A 17,286-nucleotide genomic window follows, 5' to 3' on the forward strand; every position below is an offset into this window, starting at 1 on the left:
TTAGGCTGGAAAAGATCAAGGCCAAGCCTTTATGGCTACAAACACAACAATCCCAGGATCTTTTAGGCTGGAAAAATCCCTTTGAATCCAAGACTTTCATGGCTACAAACACAACAATCCCAGGATTTTAGGATGGGAAAACCCCTTTAAGATTGAGTCCAAGACTTTCATGCCTATATAAACACAATTCCAGGATCTTTTAGGTTGGAAAAACCCATTTAAGATCAAGTTCAAGACTTTCAAGGCCACAAACAACAATCCCAGGATCTTTTAAGTTGGAAAAACCCCTTGGAGTCCATGACTCTTCATGGCTACAAAAGAAGAATCCCAGGATTTTAGATTGGAAAAACCCATTTCAGATTGAGTCCCAAGACTTTCATGGCCACAAACACAACAATCCCAGGATCTTTTAGGTTGGAAAAATCCCTTTAGGATCAAATCCAAGCCTTTATGGCTACAAACACAACAATCCCAGGATCTTTTAGGCTGGAAAAATCCCTTTGAATCCAAGACATTTGTGGCTACAAACACAACAATCCCAGGGGTTTAGGATGGGAAAACCCCTTTAAGATCAAGTCCAAGACTTTCATGGCCACAAACACAACGATCCCAAGATTTTTCAGGATGGAAAAATCCATTGAATCAAGTCTAAGACCTTCATGTCTACAAACACAACAATTCCAGGATCTTTTAGGTTGGAAAAACCCATTTAAGATTGAGTCCAAGACTTTCATGGATACAAAAGAAGAATCCCAGGATTTTAGGCTGGAAAACCCATTTGATGTCAAGCCCAGGACTTTCATGCCTACAAATATAACAATCCCAGGATCTTTTTGGTTGGAAAACCCCCTTTAAGATCAAGTCCAAGGCTCTCAAGGCTACAAACACAACAATCCCAGGATCTTTCAGGCTGGAAAACCCCTTTAAGATTAAGGCCCTGCATTATCCCAGCACCACACTTCAGTCTCTGTGGAGATTTCCACCAACACTAAAAATCCCCAGCTGTTTGCAGCCCTTCAATGATTTCTGTGATTTCCATCCTGCCCCTTACTTACCCCTCCTCAGACTCCCTGAGGAGTTTGCTGGCAATCCTGATCAGCATGCAGTAGGCAAACTGGGATTTCAGGCCAGATTTGGTGAATTTGTTCAGCATCTTGGACACAGCCAGGCGGTCGCTTTTCCTCAGGTGATAGAGCAGCCCCAAAGCGTGATACTGTGGGATGGGAACAGAGGGGCAGGCGCTGAGCACAGCTGGACATGCACATCAAACACCCAAAGGGGGGTCACAGCTGCCCTGTCCTGGCAGAAACACCTTCCAACCCCAACTCAGCTCAGAGTGCTGACAAGCTGCAGAGATCTGCAAGGGTTCCTTGCCCCTTCTGTCCACTCCCAACTACTCCTGAAGATCCAAAGAGCCACAAAGTTAATTTATTTCTTTTGCCCCCCATTAAATCTCATCACTTCAAAGGTTTCACATTTGCACAGTAATTCCTGCATTTCTAATGAACTCCACACTCAGGATATCCCAAGGCCTTGAAAAGAAAACTGACCTCACAAAAACGCTCGAGGCCTTTTTGATGGAAGCACAAAGGGACATTTCGAGTTCCTTGCCAAGTTATTTTGGGGTTTTTTTTCCTCCCATAAAACTGATTTACTGCAAGGCTTAATGAAGCCACTAAGTGGGCAAGAACAAAGCTGTTTTTATAGAATTTTTCTGATCATGAGTGCAAGAGACAGAAAAATCCCACATTCTGGACACTCAGAACAATCCCACACTCTGAGCACTCACAACAATCCCACACTCTGAGCACACACTCAGAACAATCCCACACTCTGAGCACACACTCACAACAATCCCAAACTCTGAGCACACACTCACAACAATCCCACACTCTGAGCACACACTCAGAACAATCCCACACTCTGAGCACACACTCAGAACAATCCCACACTCTGAGCACACACTCAGAACAATCCCACACTCTGAGCACACTCACAACAATCCCACACTCTGAGCACACACTCAGAACAATCCCACACTCTGAGCACACACTCACAACAATCCCACACTCTGAGCACACTCACAACAATCCCACACTCTGAGCACACACTCACAACAATCCCACACTGAGCACACTCAGAACAATCCCACACTCTGAGCACACACTCACAACAATCCCACACTCTGAGCACACTCAGAACAATCCCACACTCTGAGCACACACTCACAACAATCCCACACTCTGAGCACACACTCAGAACAATCCCACACTCTGAGCACACACTCACAACAATCCCACACTCTGAGCACACACTCACAACAATCCCACACTCTGAGCACACACTCACAACAATCCCACACTCTGAGCACACACTCACAACAATCCCACACTCTGAGCACACACTCACAACAATCCCACACTCTGAGCACACTCAGAACAATCCCACACTCTGAGCACACACTCACAACAATCCCACACTCTGAGCACACTCAGAACAATCCCACACTCTGAGCACACACTCACAACAATCCCACACTCTGAGCACACTCACAACAATCCCACACTCTGAGCACACACTCACAACAATCCCACACCCTGAGCACACTCACAACAATCCCACACTCTGAGCACACACTCACAACAATCCCACACTCTGAGCACACGCTCACAACAATCCCACACTCTGAGCACACACTCACAACAATCCCACACTCTGAGCACACTCACAACAATCCCACACTCTGAGCACACTCACAACAATCCCACACTCTGAGCACACTCACAACAATCCCACACTCTGAGCACACACTCACAACAATCCCACACTCTGAGCACACACTCACAACAATCCCACACTCTGAGCACACACTCACAACAATCCCACACTCTGAGCACACACTCACAACAATCCCACACTCTGAGCACACACTCACAACAATCCCACACTCACAACAATCCCACACTCTGAGCACACACTCACAACAATCCCACACTCACAACAATCCCACACTCACAACAATCCCACACCCTGAGCACACACTCACAACAATCCCACACTCTGAGCACACACTCACAACAATCCCACACTCTGAGCACACACTCACAACAATCCCACACTCTGAGCACACTCACAACAATCCCACACTCTGAACACACACTCAGAACAATCCCACACTCTGAGCACACACTCACAACAATCCCACACTCTGAGCACACTCACAACAATCCCACACTCTGAACACACACTCAGAACAATCCCACACTCTGAGCACACACTCACAACAATCCCACACTCTGAGCACACACTCACAACAATCCCACACTCTGAGCACTCACAACAATCCCACACTCTGAGCACTCTGGAACATCTGTGTAACATTTTGCTCTTGTGGAGATCTTGCTGATATTTGGGTTCATCTTTTGCATCTGGCAAATTTTCTGAAGGCCAAGAGATGCTCACTGGGAAGCACTGAGATAATTTCCCACTTTTTGAGTCCTCAGATTCCCATCCCTCCTGCAAGAACCCCTATGGGACAGGCATTCCAGCTCCCACGAATTCAGGAGGAAAAAGGGAAGAGAACTCCAGAGCCAGCTCTTAATTAACAATCTCATCCTGGCATCATGGAAAAATTCATTAATGTTTTGCAACTGTCAAGTTGTTTCCCCACAAATCCCAATCCTTGCTTTTTAAAGTAAAAGAAGATTTTTTTTTTCCTGAAGTTTTCTTAAGAACTCCAGAATGCCACTAAGCCCCCCCAGCATTTTTAGGGCCAGCCACCCTCAAACACACCTGTACCATGATGTTGTCACTGGAAGCTGCTTCCTGAGCCTCATTGATCCACCTTTTGACCACATCATAACTGATCTTCATCATGTGCTGCAAAAGGATTGAGACTGGAGACAAGCTCAGAGCACCTTCAGAGGCACTCTTTATCCCACACCCCTGTCAAATGTGCTTTTCCCTCCACCCCAGTCTCAAATCACCGTGCTCCACTTCCATGAATATAAATATTCACTCATGAGATCTTTCCCAGCCTTTTCTCCTCCAAAAGGGAGAGGAAATCACAGTGGATTGCTTCTTCTTGCCCTCCTGGTGTCTGTTAGCAGAAATAATGCTGAATGGCAGTTTCAGCAGGGGTTTCATGGCCCCTCCCCAGATGAATTCATGTTTCACACTGACTGCAGCAATCTGAGCATTTTGCACTAGGCTGCACTAGAAATTACTATGATTGATGTACTCAAAGGTAAGAAATGAACTGGAGGAGAGAAAGCAAACTCTGGTCTTTTCTTATTTTCCAGTCAGATGAAGAAACATCTCAGAGAAAAAAAAACCAAAACAATCACAGCAGGGTCACCTTCCCAGCCTGAGAAAACAGCAGATTGACAAAACTCTTGTGCTTTACTTACCAAGGAAGACACGAGGGCAGAGCTGGACACCCCAGGGACTTTGTCCACAATGGCCTGCTTCATGTACCTCTCAATGGCCTGGAGCATTGTACCCTGGCCAACAGGGAACAGGGCTGCTTTGAAGGAAGGGCATAAAAGCAGCAGAAAGCAAAATTTCACATTCTAAGGACCCTCAGCAAAAATCCTGAGTTAAACCTGCAAGGTAGATGTGGGTTTGAGCTGCTTGGTCCTGAAGGGTCAGGGACAAAGTCACAGCAGAGCAGCCCCAGAGAGAAACTGGAGCTTTCAAACATTGCAGCTGCACATTCCCAGTGCTGCAGACCCACAGAGCTGCTGGACATTGCACAGAGCAGCCCCAGAGAGAAACTGGAGCTCCCAAACATTGCAGCTGCACATCCCAGTGCTGCAGCATCACAGAACTCCTGGACATTGCACAGAGCAGCCCCAGAGAGAAACTGGAGCTCCCAAACATTGCAGCTGCACATTCCAGTGCTCCAGTTCCACATTTCTTCTGGAAATTGCACAGGGCATTGAGTGCAGCAATCTCAGATAGAAACTGGAGCTTTCAAACATTGCAGCTGAACATTCCCAGTGCTCCAGCACCACAGAGCTCCTGCCAGTGCACAGGGCATCAAACAAAGCAACCCCAGAGAGAAACTGGAGCTCCCAAACATTGGAGCTGAACATTCCAGTGCTGCAGCACCACAGAGCTCCTGGAAATTGCACAGAGAATTGAGTGCAGAAATCCCAGAGAGAAACTGGAGTTCCCAAACCTTCCAGCTGCACATTCCCAGTGCTCCAGTGTCCCAGAGCTCCTGGAAATTGCACTGGGCATCAAGAAGACCAATCCCAGAAAAAAACTGGAGCTCCCAAACCTTCCAGCTGCACATTTTCAGTGCTCCAGCCCCACATTTTTCCTCAAAATTGCACAGGGCATTGAGTGCAGCAATCTCAGATAGAAACTGGAGCTCCCAAACCTTCCAGCTGCACATTCCCAGTGCTGCAGAGTCCCAGAGCTGCTGGAAATTGCACAGGGCACTGAGCAGCCCCCCCATAAAGCAGCAGCTCCAGCACTGCTGTAAAATGCACCCTACAAGAGGGCAGCTCTGGGACCAAGGGGGCAGCATGGGGACCGAGGGGGCAGCTCGGGGATCAAGGGGGTGGCTCCGGGGACCGAGGGGGCGGCTCTGGGACCAAGGGGGTGGCTCCGGGGACCGAGGGGGCGGCTCCGGGGACCGAGGGGGCGGCGCTGGGACCGAGGGGGCGGCTCTGGGACCGAGGGGGCGGCTCTGGGACCGAGGGGGCGGCTCTGGGACCGAGGGGGCGGCTCCGGGGACCAAGGGGGCAGCTTGGGGATCAAGGGGGCGGCTCTGGGACCAAGGGGGCGGCTCTGGAGAGACCAAGGGGGCGGCTCTGGGATCAAGAGGGCAGCATGGGGATCAAGGGGGCAGCTTGGGGATCAAGGGGGCAGCTTGGGGATCAAGGGGGCAGCTCCGGGACTGAGGGGGCGGCTCCGGGGACCGAGGGGGTGGCACTGGGACCAAGAGGGCAGCATGGGGACCGAGGGGGCAGCATGGGGACCGAGGGGGCAGCATGGGGACCAAGGGGGCGGCGCTGGGGACCGAAGGGGCGGCTCCAGGGACCAAGGGGGCAGCTTGGGGATCAAGGGGGCGGCTCTGGAGAGACCAAGGGGGCGGCTCTGGGATCAAGGGGGCAGCTTGGGGATCAAGGGGGCGGCGCTGGGACCGAGGGGGCGGCTGAGGGATTTCAGAGCCCCAGCAGCTGCCGGTACTCACATCAGTGATCCTGCACAGCGCTCGGATGGCCGGGCCTCGGTAGACATCCTCCTTCCCTGTCATGTCTTTGGTGAGACTGAAAGCACCAAACCCTGTTAGCACCCCCAGGGCTGCGGGACACCCACCCCGGCAGCTGCCCCGCTCTGCTGAGGAGCAGCCCGTGCAGGAGCAGCTGACATTTCTGAGCCATGGATGCACATCCCACTCAATCCTGTGCCATGGCTGCTTTGTTGAGCTCCTTCTGCTTCTTGCTGCTGCTGCTTGCTCCACGTGGAATTTTGATTTAGAAACAGTGAGCAAAGTTCAGTTTGGCTTATTTTATGGATTTCTAAAGCTGTTCAGCAACAACAGATCCATTTTTTGCTCTTGCCACAGCTGCAGTGTCTATTTTTGCAGTCAAAAAATTACAGAGTTTAAATTAAAGTTTAAATAAATTTAAATTAGAGTTTACATAAATTAAAGAGTTTAAAACTCTTAAAATTCAAGAGTTCAGTTCAGAATGAACTGGGCTTTGCTCTGCTTTTCTTTAACTGTTCTGACTGCAAATCCCAGCCTAAGCTCTGACAAAATCAGAACAAAACAAACCCCAACACCCCAACCCCAGAAGAAAACAAAGTAACAACTATTGATAAACTGAATTCTCCCACAGAGCGGGAACAAAATAACATTTGAGAGGGTGGCACAGACTGTGTGTCACAGAGCTGCTGTATCCCCACAAAACCTCAACACTGCAGCAGCTCAAGCACGGCCAGGGAGCTGCAGCCCCTTCTCCAGAGAGGGAAAAAACAAAATTCCTTTTCCTGGGTTCTGGAGGTGTCCCACCTGCTGGTGACAATGATGACATCCTCAGAGATATTGGCCATCTCCTTGATTGTCAGGTAACACATTCTTCTGAGGGTTTGCTGTGGAAATGCGAAGAAAAAGATTGAACTCCATGGTAATTAGAAGTTTTAAAAGATAAATGAACATAAAAATCAAATATTTGACTTTGAAAGAAAAAGAAGCTTTTGAACAAAAGACATTGTTTTCAATTCAAATTTATAAGTGTAGAACTACATTTTATCCCTGGATAAGAGCCAAACTCCCTGATATCAAACCAATCAGAAGAGGAAGACATCAGTGTTTTGTAAAATGATAAGAACTAACACAGAAACTCATTACAATTGTCAAAGAAGTGATGCAGCATGTCTGTACTCAGAAGCCCCACAATTATCAGTTAAAGGTTTGAAAATAACTTTGTTATTGTAAAAAAAAAAAAGGAGACACGTGCAGTGTTGACATTAAGTATCTGAAAACTATTAATATCAACTTTTTTAAATTGATATTTCTAATATTTTTTAAAAAATATTAAAAAATATTTTAATATTTTTACATATTTTTAAAATATCAATTAACTTGATATTTTAAAAAATCCTTTACTTTTTACATGTGTGTATGAGAAACACTTCAAACCCACTGCACTCCCAAACATGTTATGACATCTTTGAACAGCTACACCTCCCTTGGCCAGCTCTCCAAAGAGCAAAGCCTTTTTAATGAGGATTCATGAGCCCCATCCCGTGAACCACACTGCAGGGGAGATCACAGAAGGACTGGAACTCTGCTGAGCCCAAAGCTGAATTCCCAGCCTCAATCCCCAAACCATTCCCTGGTCTCTGGGGTGCTCTCATGCCTGGCCCCAGTGAGATCCAGGCTGTGAGGAACAGCAGGGTCTGCAGGCACTCAGGGAATTCCATTCTCAGTGAGCCCACGGGGATTTGCAGGGGAGGCAGCAACCACCGAGTGCAGTGCTGGGTGAACTGAGGCTGTGGCACCGCCCCACGCCTACAGCAGCAACTCAGGAGCTCAGAGCCCTCAGAACAGGCAGGTGTGATTATCCAGGCCCTGATTTCCAAGGCAGCAGCTCCTCCTGTGCAGGGCTTCCTCCCTCATCCCAAATCCCACGGGTTGGGCAGCGCCCGCAAGCCCGGACACGAGCAGGGAGAGCAGAATCCAGCAGGTGCTTACATCATGGGACTGGAAGAGTCTGGTCATGGCAAAGAACGCCTCCGTGGCCTCCGTGGTTCCAAAGGGTTCACCCTGCAACCGGCACAGAGGAGACAGGGATTGTCAGGGGAGAACAGGGATTGTCACAGGGAAACAGGGATTGTCACAGGAGAACAGGGATTGTCAGGGGAGAACAGGGATTGTCACGGGAGAACAGGGATTGTCACAGGAGAACAGGGATTGTCAGGGGAAACAGGGATTGTCACGGGAGAACAGGGATTGTCACAGGAGAACAGGGATTGTCAGGGGAGAACAGGGATTGTCACAGGGAAACAGGGATTGTCACAGGGAAACAGGGATTGTCAGGGGAGAACAGGGATTGTCAGAGGGAAACAGGGATTGTCACAGGAGAACAGGGATTGTCAGGGGAGAACAGGGATTGTCACAAGGAAACAGGGATTGTCAGGGGAGAACAGGGATTGTCACAGGGAAACAGGGATTGTCACAGGAGAACAGGGATTGTCACAGGAGAACAGGGATTGTCACAGGGAAACAGGGATTGTAACAGGAGAACAGGGATTGTCCCAGGGAAACAGGGATTGTCACAGGAGAACAGGGATTGTCAGAGGAGAACAGGGATTGTCACAGGGAAACAGGGATTGTCACAGGAGAACAGGGATTGTCACAGGAGAACAGGGATTGTCAGGGGAGAACAGGGATTGTCACAGGAGAACAGGGATTGTCACAGGAGAACAGGGATTGTCACAGGAGAACAGGGATTGTCACAGGGAAATAGGGATTGTCAGGGGAAAACAGGGATTGTCAGGGGAGAACAGGGATTGTCAGGGGAGAACAGGGATTGTCAGGGGAGAACAGGGATTGTCACAGGAGAACAGGGATTGTCAGGGGAAAACAGGGATTGTCCCAGGGAAACAGGAATTGTCCCAGGAAAATGGGAATTGTCCCAGGAAAACGGGAATTGTCCCAGGAAAACGGGAATTGTCCCAGGAAAACGGGAATTGTCCCAGGAATCAGGAATTGTCCCAGGAATCAGGAATTGTCCCAGGAAAACGGGAATTGTCCCAGGAATCAGGAATTGTCCCAGGAATCAGGAATTATCCAGCTCTTCTCCAAAGGGCTCCCTCCCAGCAGGACTCTCTCCTTGCACACTTTCTCCTGGAAAGGACAAACCACCCTTTCCTTTCCCTGCCAGGAATCCACAATCTCTCCTCTCTAAACGCCCTCCACGGGGATGGAAGTTTCCCAAGGAGTTTGCCCTGTGGAAAGCATCTTTCCCACTAAAAACATGAAATATTTCCCACTAAAATGTCACTGAGATTCATTGTGGATGGAGAGAGATCCTAGCAGTTACCTGGTTCAGCAGGTACAGGATCTTGGTCAGGATGTGGAGGCATCGCCGTGGGTTTATGGGGGTCTCATTGAAGAGCCGTGCCTGCAAGGAAACAGAAATTCTGCTTTGATGGATCCCAAAGAGAATTCTGCCTCTGTCAACAGCAAAACTCAGTCAATCTGTTTGCAGCCCAGCAGCTTGTAATCTTTATTTGGATTAAATGTGAGTCTCAGAGAATGTGTTCAGAATTCAGAGAATGTGTTCAAAATTCAATGAATCTGTTCAAAATTCAATGAATGTGGTTCCAGCCAAGCAGTTTGTAATTTTTATTTGGATTAAATATGAATTTCAGAGAATGTGTTCAAAATTCAATGAATGTGTTTCCAACCACGCAGCTCACAGTTTTAACTTGTATTAAATATGAGTCTCAGAGAATGTGTTCAAAATTCAGAGAATGTGTTCAAAATTCAATGAATGTGTTCAAAATTCAATGAAGGTGTTCAAAATTCAGAGAATATGTTCAAAATTCAATGAATCTGTTTCCAACCAAGCAGTTTGTAATTTTTATCTGTATTAAAGATGAATCTCAGAGAATGTGTTCAAAATTCAATGAATTTGTTTCCAGCCAAGCAGCTCATAGTTTTAACTTGTATTAAATATGAATCTCAGAGAATGTGTTCAAAATTCAATGAATGTGTTCAAAATTCAATGAAGGTGTTCAAAATTCAATGAATCTGTTTCCAGCCAAGCAGTTTGTAATTTTTATTTGTATTAAATATGAATCTCAGAGAATGTGTTCAAAATTCAATGAATGTGTTCAAAATTCAATGAATGTGTTTCCAGCCAAGCAGCTCGTAGTTTTAATTTGTATTAACTATGAGTCTCAGAGAATATGTCCAAAATTCAATGAATCTGTTTCCAGCCCAGCAGTTTGTAATTTTTATCTGTATTAAATATGAATCTCAGAGAATGTGTTCAAAATTCAATGAATCTGTTTCCAGCCCAGCAGCTCACAGTTTTAATTTGTATTAAAGATGAATCTCAGAGAAAATGTTCAAAATTCAATGAATTTGTTTCCAGCCCAGCAGTTTGTAATTTTTATTTGGATTAAATATGAGTCTCAGAGAATGGGTTCAAAATTCAGAGAATGTGTTCAAAATTCAATGAATGTGTTCAAAATTCAGAGAATGTGTTCAAAATTCAATGAATGTGTTCAAAATTCAATGATTCTGGTTCCAGCCCAGCAGTTTGCAATTTTTATTTGGATTAAAGATGAGTCAGTGTAAATATGAGAAGGGGTTCTTGCACCTTTAGTTTGCAGCAATCTGAACAAAGCACAAACACTCAATTTGCCATCTGGAAGTGGCAAAGATGCCCCAAAATCAAACACTTTGTTCCTCAGGCAGAGCCCCCTGAGAGGCCACGTGCCCATATGGCAGGCAGGAGCCACGTGTCCCCTAATTCCCCTAAGCCCCATTAACTGTAGCTGATTTCCTGGCCCTTGCTGTGGTTTCCAAAGCGTTCTGTGAATTCAGCCCTGCCCATTTGCCCACATCCATCCATCCTGCAGGGCTCCCTGAGGGGCACAGGAGGAGCTCAGAGCCTGTGCTGAGGGTGTCCCTACCTCCTGAAGCACTGCACTCTTCTCCAGGTGCTGGAAGGGATTGGAGCCGCTGCCTGGGGAGAGAGAGAGAGAGAGAGCTCAGAGTGGGGATGCACTCCTCCCACCCCAGCGGGCTGAAGGGGCAGGAGCAGCCCCAGCACGGCACCAAAGGCACCCACATCCCTCTGGGATGCTGGCCAGCATTGCACCAAAGGCACCCACATCCCTCTGGGATGCTGGCCAGCATGGCACCAAAGCACCCACATCACCAAAGCACCCACATCCCTCTGGCAATAACTGATGCTGGCCAGAATGGCACCAAAGCACCCACATCACCAAAGCACCCACATCCCTCTGGCAATAACTGATGCTGCCAGCATTGCACCAAAGCACCCACATCCCTCTGGCAATAACTGATGCTGCCAGCATTGCACCAAAGCACCCACATCCCTCTGGCAATAACTGATGCTGGCCAGCATGGCACCAAAGCACCCACATCCCTCTGGCAATAACTGATGATGGCCAGCACAGCACCAAAGCACCCACATCCCTCTGGGATGCTGGCCAGCACGGCACCAAAGCACCCACATCACCAAAGCACCCACATCCCTCTGGGATGCTGGCCAGCATGGCACCAAAGCACCCACATCCCTCTGGCAATAACTGATGCTGGCCAGCATTGCACCAAAGCACCCACATCCCTCTGGGATGCTGGCCAGCACGGCACCAAAGCACCCACATCCCTCTGGCAATAACTGATGCTGGCCAGCATTGCACCAAAGCACCCACATCCCTCTGGGATGCTGGCCAGCACGGCACCAAAGCACCCACATCCCTCTGGCAATAACTGATGATGGCACCATTGCACCAAAGCACCCACATCCCTCTGGCAATAACTGATGCTGGCCAGCATTGCACCAAAGCACCCACATCACCAAAGCACCCACATCCCTCTGGCAATAACTGATGCTGCCAGCAGCAGCTTTGGACCCGCTTCCCTAAGTGAGAATCTCAGGGGTACAGAAAGAATGAAGGGAAAAAACCCCAGACTTGAGAGGAAGAAAATTGTTTGCTATTTCAAACACCTTTAATTCCTTTATTCAATACCTTTCAGATAACTAATATTATTAATACCTTTAATACCTAAATGGCCTTTACATAAAACTAGTTCCTTTTCCCTCTTTCCTAATTGCATTATTATTATCACTATAAATATATAATTTCCTAATCCACCTGTTAATATTATATTATACTATATTATACACTATATCATACTCTAACATTTTAATAAAATATCATAATTATGAATATATAATGTCCAAATTATATATCCATAATTATAATATTAATATATTATATTCTTATTATAATGTATGTTCTATTATAATATATTATATTATTTTAATAGAATATTATAATTATGAATATATAATGTCCAAATTATATATCCATAATTATAACATGAAAATATTATATTCTTATTGTAATATATGGTTTTATTATAATGTATTATATTAATAAAATATTATAATTATAAATATATAACTGCCTAATCCACCTGTTTTTATTATATACTAAAATTTTAATAAAATATTATAACTATGAATATATATTGTCCTAATTATATATTCATAATTATAATATGAATATATTTTAATTATAATATATGTTTTGTTATAATATATTACAGTATATTAATAAAATATTATAATTATAAATATATCATTTCCTAACCCACCTGTTTATATTATATATTATATTCTAACAGTTTAATAAAATATTATAATTATGAATGTATAATTTCCAAATCCACCTGTTTTTATTATAATACACTACATTATATTCTAATATTTTAATAAAATATTATAATTATGAATACGTAATTTCCTAATTATATATTTATAATTATAACATGAACACATTATATTTTTATTATAATACATGTTTTATTATAATATACTATATTAATAAAATATTATAATTATGAATACATAATTTCCTAATCTACCTGTTTTTATTAGATTATATAATATTAATAAAATATTAAAATTATAAATACATAATTTCCTAATCCACCTGGTTTTATTATATTATATTTTAATAAAGTATTATAATTATAAATATATAATTTCCCAATCCACCTGTTTATATTATTAAAATATTATAATTATGAATATATAATTTCCTAATCCACCTGGTTTTATTATACTATATTATATTTTACTATACTATATTATACTATATTATATATTACTATATCATATTATACTATGTTCAATTAATAAAATACTATAATTCTAAATCTGTCATTTCCCAATCCACCTGTTTTTATTATACTATATTATACTCTATTATACTCTATTATACTCTATTATACTCTATTATATTTAATAAAATATTATAATTCTACATCTATCACTTCCCAATCCACCTGTTTTTATTATACTATATTATAATATATTATATGTTACTATACTACATTATACTATGTTATACCATATTATACTATATTATATATTACTATACCATATTATACTATGTTCTATTTAATAAAATACTATAATTCTAAATCTGTCATTTCCCAATCCACCTGTTTTTATTATACTATATTATACTATATTATATATTACTATACTATATTGTACTATGTTATATTTAATAAAATATTATAATTCTAAATCTGTCATTTCCCAATCCAGCTGGTTTTATTATACTACATTATATTTTACTATACTATGTTATATTTAATAAAATACTATATTTCTAAATCTGTCATTTCCCAATCCAGCTGGTTTTATTAAACTACATTATACTATATTATATATTACTATACCATATTATACTATATAATATTTAATAAAATACTATAATTCTAAATCTGTCATTTCCCAATCCAGCTGGTTTTATTATACTATATTATATATTACTATACCATATTATACTAAATAATATTTAATAAAATCCAATAATTCTAAATCTGTCATTTCCCAATCCAGCTGGTTTTATTATACTATATTATATTTTACTATACTATATAATATTTAATAAAATACTATAATTCTAAATCTGTCATTTCCCAATCCAGCTGGTTTTATTATACTATATTATATTTTACTATACCATATTATACTATATAATATTTAATAAAATCCAATATTTCTAAATCTGTCATTTCCCAATCCAGCTGGTTTTATTATACTATATTATATATTACTATACCGTATTATACTATATAATATTTAATAAAATACAATAATTCTAAATCTGTCATTTCCCACTCCAGCTGGTTTTATTATACTATATTATATATTACTATAGCATATTATACTATATAATATTTAATAAAATCCAATCATTCTAAATCTGTCATTTCCCAATCCAGCTGGTTTTATTATACTATATTATATTTTACTATACTATATAATATTTAATAAAATCCAATCATTCTAAATCTGTCATTTCCCAATCCAGCTGGTTTTAGTCCTGCAGGCACCAAGAGCCCTGAAGGCCCCAAGAGCAGGGCTGCTGCCCCGGCCATGAGGCAGCACTGCAGGCATTTCTCAGCCCCACAACCCCCAGGCTCCCTTCTGCTCCCGCTCCTCCCCTCCCAGGCAGGAGCTCCTCATTTCCAGCTCCTTCCCTCCCCGTTCTCGCAGCAGGAAACTGAACATGGAACAAGTCGAGCCCAGTGGGCTCATCTGGAGCTCAGAGCAGCAGCACAGCAAATTGAGAGCAGCACCAGTTGTGGAGGAAACTGGATTTAACTTCCAGACCTTTGGAGGGCTCTGCCCAGGGACACCTGCCCCTGTCCCAGCGTGCTGGAGTCATAAACACTGGGAATTTGGAACTTCCTGTGCTCACAAACTCTGCCCCCCAGGAGAGCTCTACATTTCACCTAAAACCAGGACAAAAATTCCCAAAATTCATTAATAACACTAAGAGTACAAGTGGATAGCTTAATTAGAAGTATGTAGCATCACTAAGTAAAAATTATATATAATTATATAAGTTATAATAATATACATATAATAAATATACATATAATAAATAGGGATATAATATAGGGATATAATATAGGGATATAATATAGGGATATAATATAGGGATATAATATAGGGATATAATATAGGGATATAATATAGCGATATAATATAGGGATATAATATAGCGATATAATATAGGGATATAATATAGCGATATAATATAGCGATATAATATAGCGATATAATATAGCGATATAATATAGCGATATAATATAGCGATATAATATAGCGATATTATATAGCGATATTATATAGCGATATTATATAGCGATATTATATAGCGATATTATATAGCGATATTATATAGCGATATTATATAGCGATATTATATAGCGATATTATATAGCGATATTATATAGCGATATTATATAGCGATATTATATAGCGATATTATATAGCGATATTATATAGCGATATTATATAGCGATATTATATAGCGATATTATATAGCGATATTATATAGCGATATTATATAGCGATATTATATAGCGATATTATATAGCGATATTATATAGCGATATTATATAGCGATATTATATAGCGATATTATATAGCGATATTATATAGCGATATTATATAGCGATATTATATAGCGATATTATATAGCGATATTATATAGCTATATAAATTATATATAAAACAAAATTTAAAATTTTAGAACAGTAACTACTCCTTCTTTTTTACCTTCTTCTTCCTTCTTCTTCCTAAGTTTTAATAATGCTTCGTAATTAAAAAAGTCCCCATTACAAACTCCAAATAAGTAGTTGTTAAATTAAAAGTAAAAAGAATTTAAATATAATTTCTTAATTAAATAGTTTAACCTTTATAAACCTTATATTAAAAACAATTCATCATTTTATAACTTTTAATTAAATACTTGTAACATAAATAAAAAATAACGAACATCTAAGCCTAAACACAAAATACCATCTCTAACCCTTCGATCCCAACCTTTACAAAAATAGGAAAATAACCCAAAAACCAACCCCAGGCTGCTCCCAGCTCTGTCCAGCCTGGCCTCGGCCATTCCAGGGCTCGAGGCCCCAGTTCCTTTAGATTTGTCACCAGAGGGGAGCAATATTTTGTCAGTCAGTCCTTAGAGCTGAAAAACTGAAATTCCCCATGAGCTGTGAGAGGTGAGAGACCACAGAACCACGGGAAGGGCTGGAAGGAGATTTAGGGAGCATTCACTTCCACCTCCTGGCAGCAGCAGGGACACCGTCCACTACCGCAGCTCGCTCAGCCTGGCCGGGGACACTGGCAGGGATCCAGGGGCAGCCACGGCTGCTCCGGGAATTTTATTTCACCTCAGCACCTTCCTCACCTCCACACCCCCCTCAGCACCTCTCAGTATCTCCCTCACCTCAGCATCTCCCCTCAGCTCAGCATCTTCCTCAGCTCAGCATCTCCCTCACCTCAGCACCTCCCTCAGCATCTCCTCACCTCAGTATCCCCCTCAGCTCAGCACCTCCCTCACCACCTCTCAGTATCTCCCTCACCATCTCCCTCAGCTCAGCATCTCCCTCAGCTCAGCATCTTCCTCAGCTCAGCACCTCCCTCAGCTCAGCACCTCCCTCAGCATCTCCCCTCAGCTCAGCACCTCCCTCAGCATCTCCCCTCAGCTCAGTATCTCTCTCAGCTCAGTATCTCCCTCACCTCAGCACCTCCCTCACCCCAGCACCGCTCAGCATCTCCCTCAGCTCCCTCACCTCCACCCCGCGCTCACTTCAGCAGCCCTCTCACCTCAACCCCCTCTGTCTCCTCAGCCCCCTCCCGGCCCCAGCACCGCTCCCCTCGCCCCCAACCCCCTCGTACCGGACTCCTCGTCCTTTTTATCGAACTTCTTGATCATGGCGACCCCGCTCCCGCTTCCTCCGAGCGCCGCCGCCTCAGCAGCCCCGCCGGAAGCCCCGCCCCCGTCCCCCTCTCTGACATCTGATTGGGTTGCGGCGCTGTCAATCAATCCCAGCTCTTTCCGTCTCGCCAAGCCACGCCCCCAGCCGCGCGCTGAGGGCGCGTCTTAAAGGAACCGCGTCGTTATTTTGTGAGGGGAGTGAAGTTCCGCTGGCGGACAGAGAGAAAAGTAAATAAATAAATC

At 43.2% G+C, this 17,286-nt stretch overlaps 1 protein-coding gene across 1 annotated transcript in view; it reads right to left on the minus strand.

The window, feature by feature from the left end:
- The window catches only part of COPG2 (COPI coat complex subunit gamma 2), a 34,076-nt gene extending 17,000 nt beyond the window's left edge, over window positions 1–17,076 (minus strand). The window contains exons 1-9 of the mRNA XM_036400403.1: window positions 17,004–17,076; window positions 11,167–11,219; window positions 9,564–9,644; window positions 8,213–8,284; window positions 7,028–7,107; window positions 6,206–6,281; window positions 4,410–4,502; window positions 3,793–3,879; window positions 1,056–1,213 (exon numbers count right to left, since the gene is read on the minus strand). Coding sequence (XP_036256296.1) covers window positions 1,056–1,213; window positions 3,793–3,879; window positions 4,410–4,502; window positions 6,206–6,281; window positions 7,028–7,107; window positions 8,213–8,284; window positions 9,564–9,644; window positions 11,167–11,219; window positions 17,004–17,040 — 737 coding nt within the window. The 5' untranslated portion in view covers window positions 17,041–17,076. The remainder of the gene's footprint in view (window positions 1–1,055; window positions 1,214–3,792; window positions 3,880–4,409; window positions 4,503–6,205; window positions 6,282–7,027; window positions 7,108–8,212; window positions 8,285–9,563; window positions 9,645–11,166; window positions 11,220–17,003) is intronic.
- Between the last annotated feature and the right edge of the window lie 210 nt (window positions 17,077–17,286).

The sequence above is a fragment of the Molothrus ater genome, chromosome 5 (genome assembly GCF_012460135.2).
Source record: "Molothrus ater isolate BHLD 08-10-18 breed brown headed cowbird chromosome 5, BPBGC_Mater_1.1, whole genome shotgun sequence".
Taxonomy (NCBI): Eukaryota; Metazoa; Chordata; class Aves; order Passeriformes; family Icteridae; genus Molothrus; species Molothrus ater.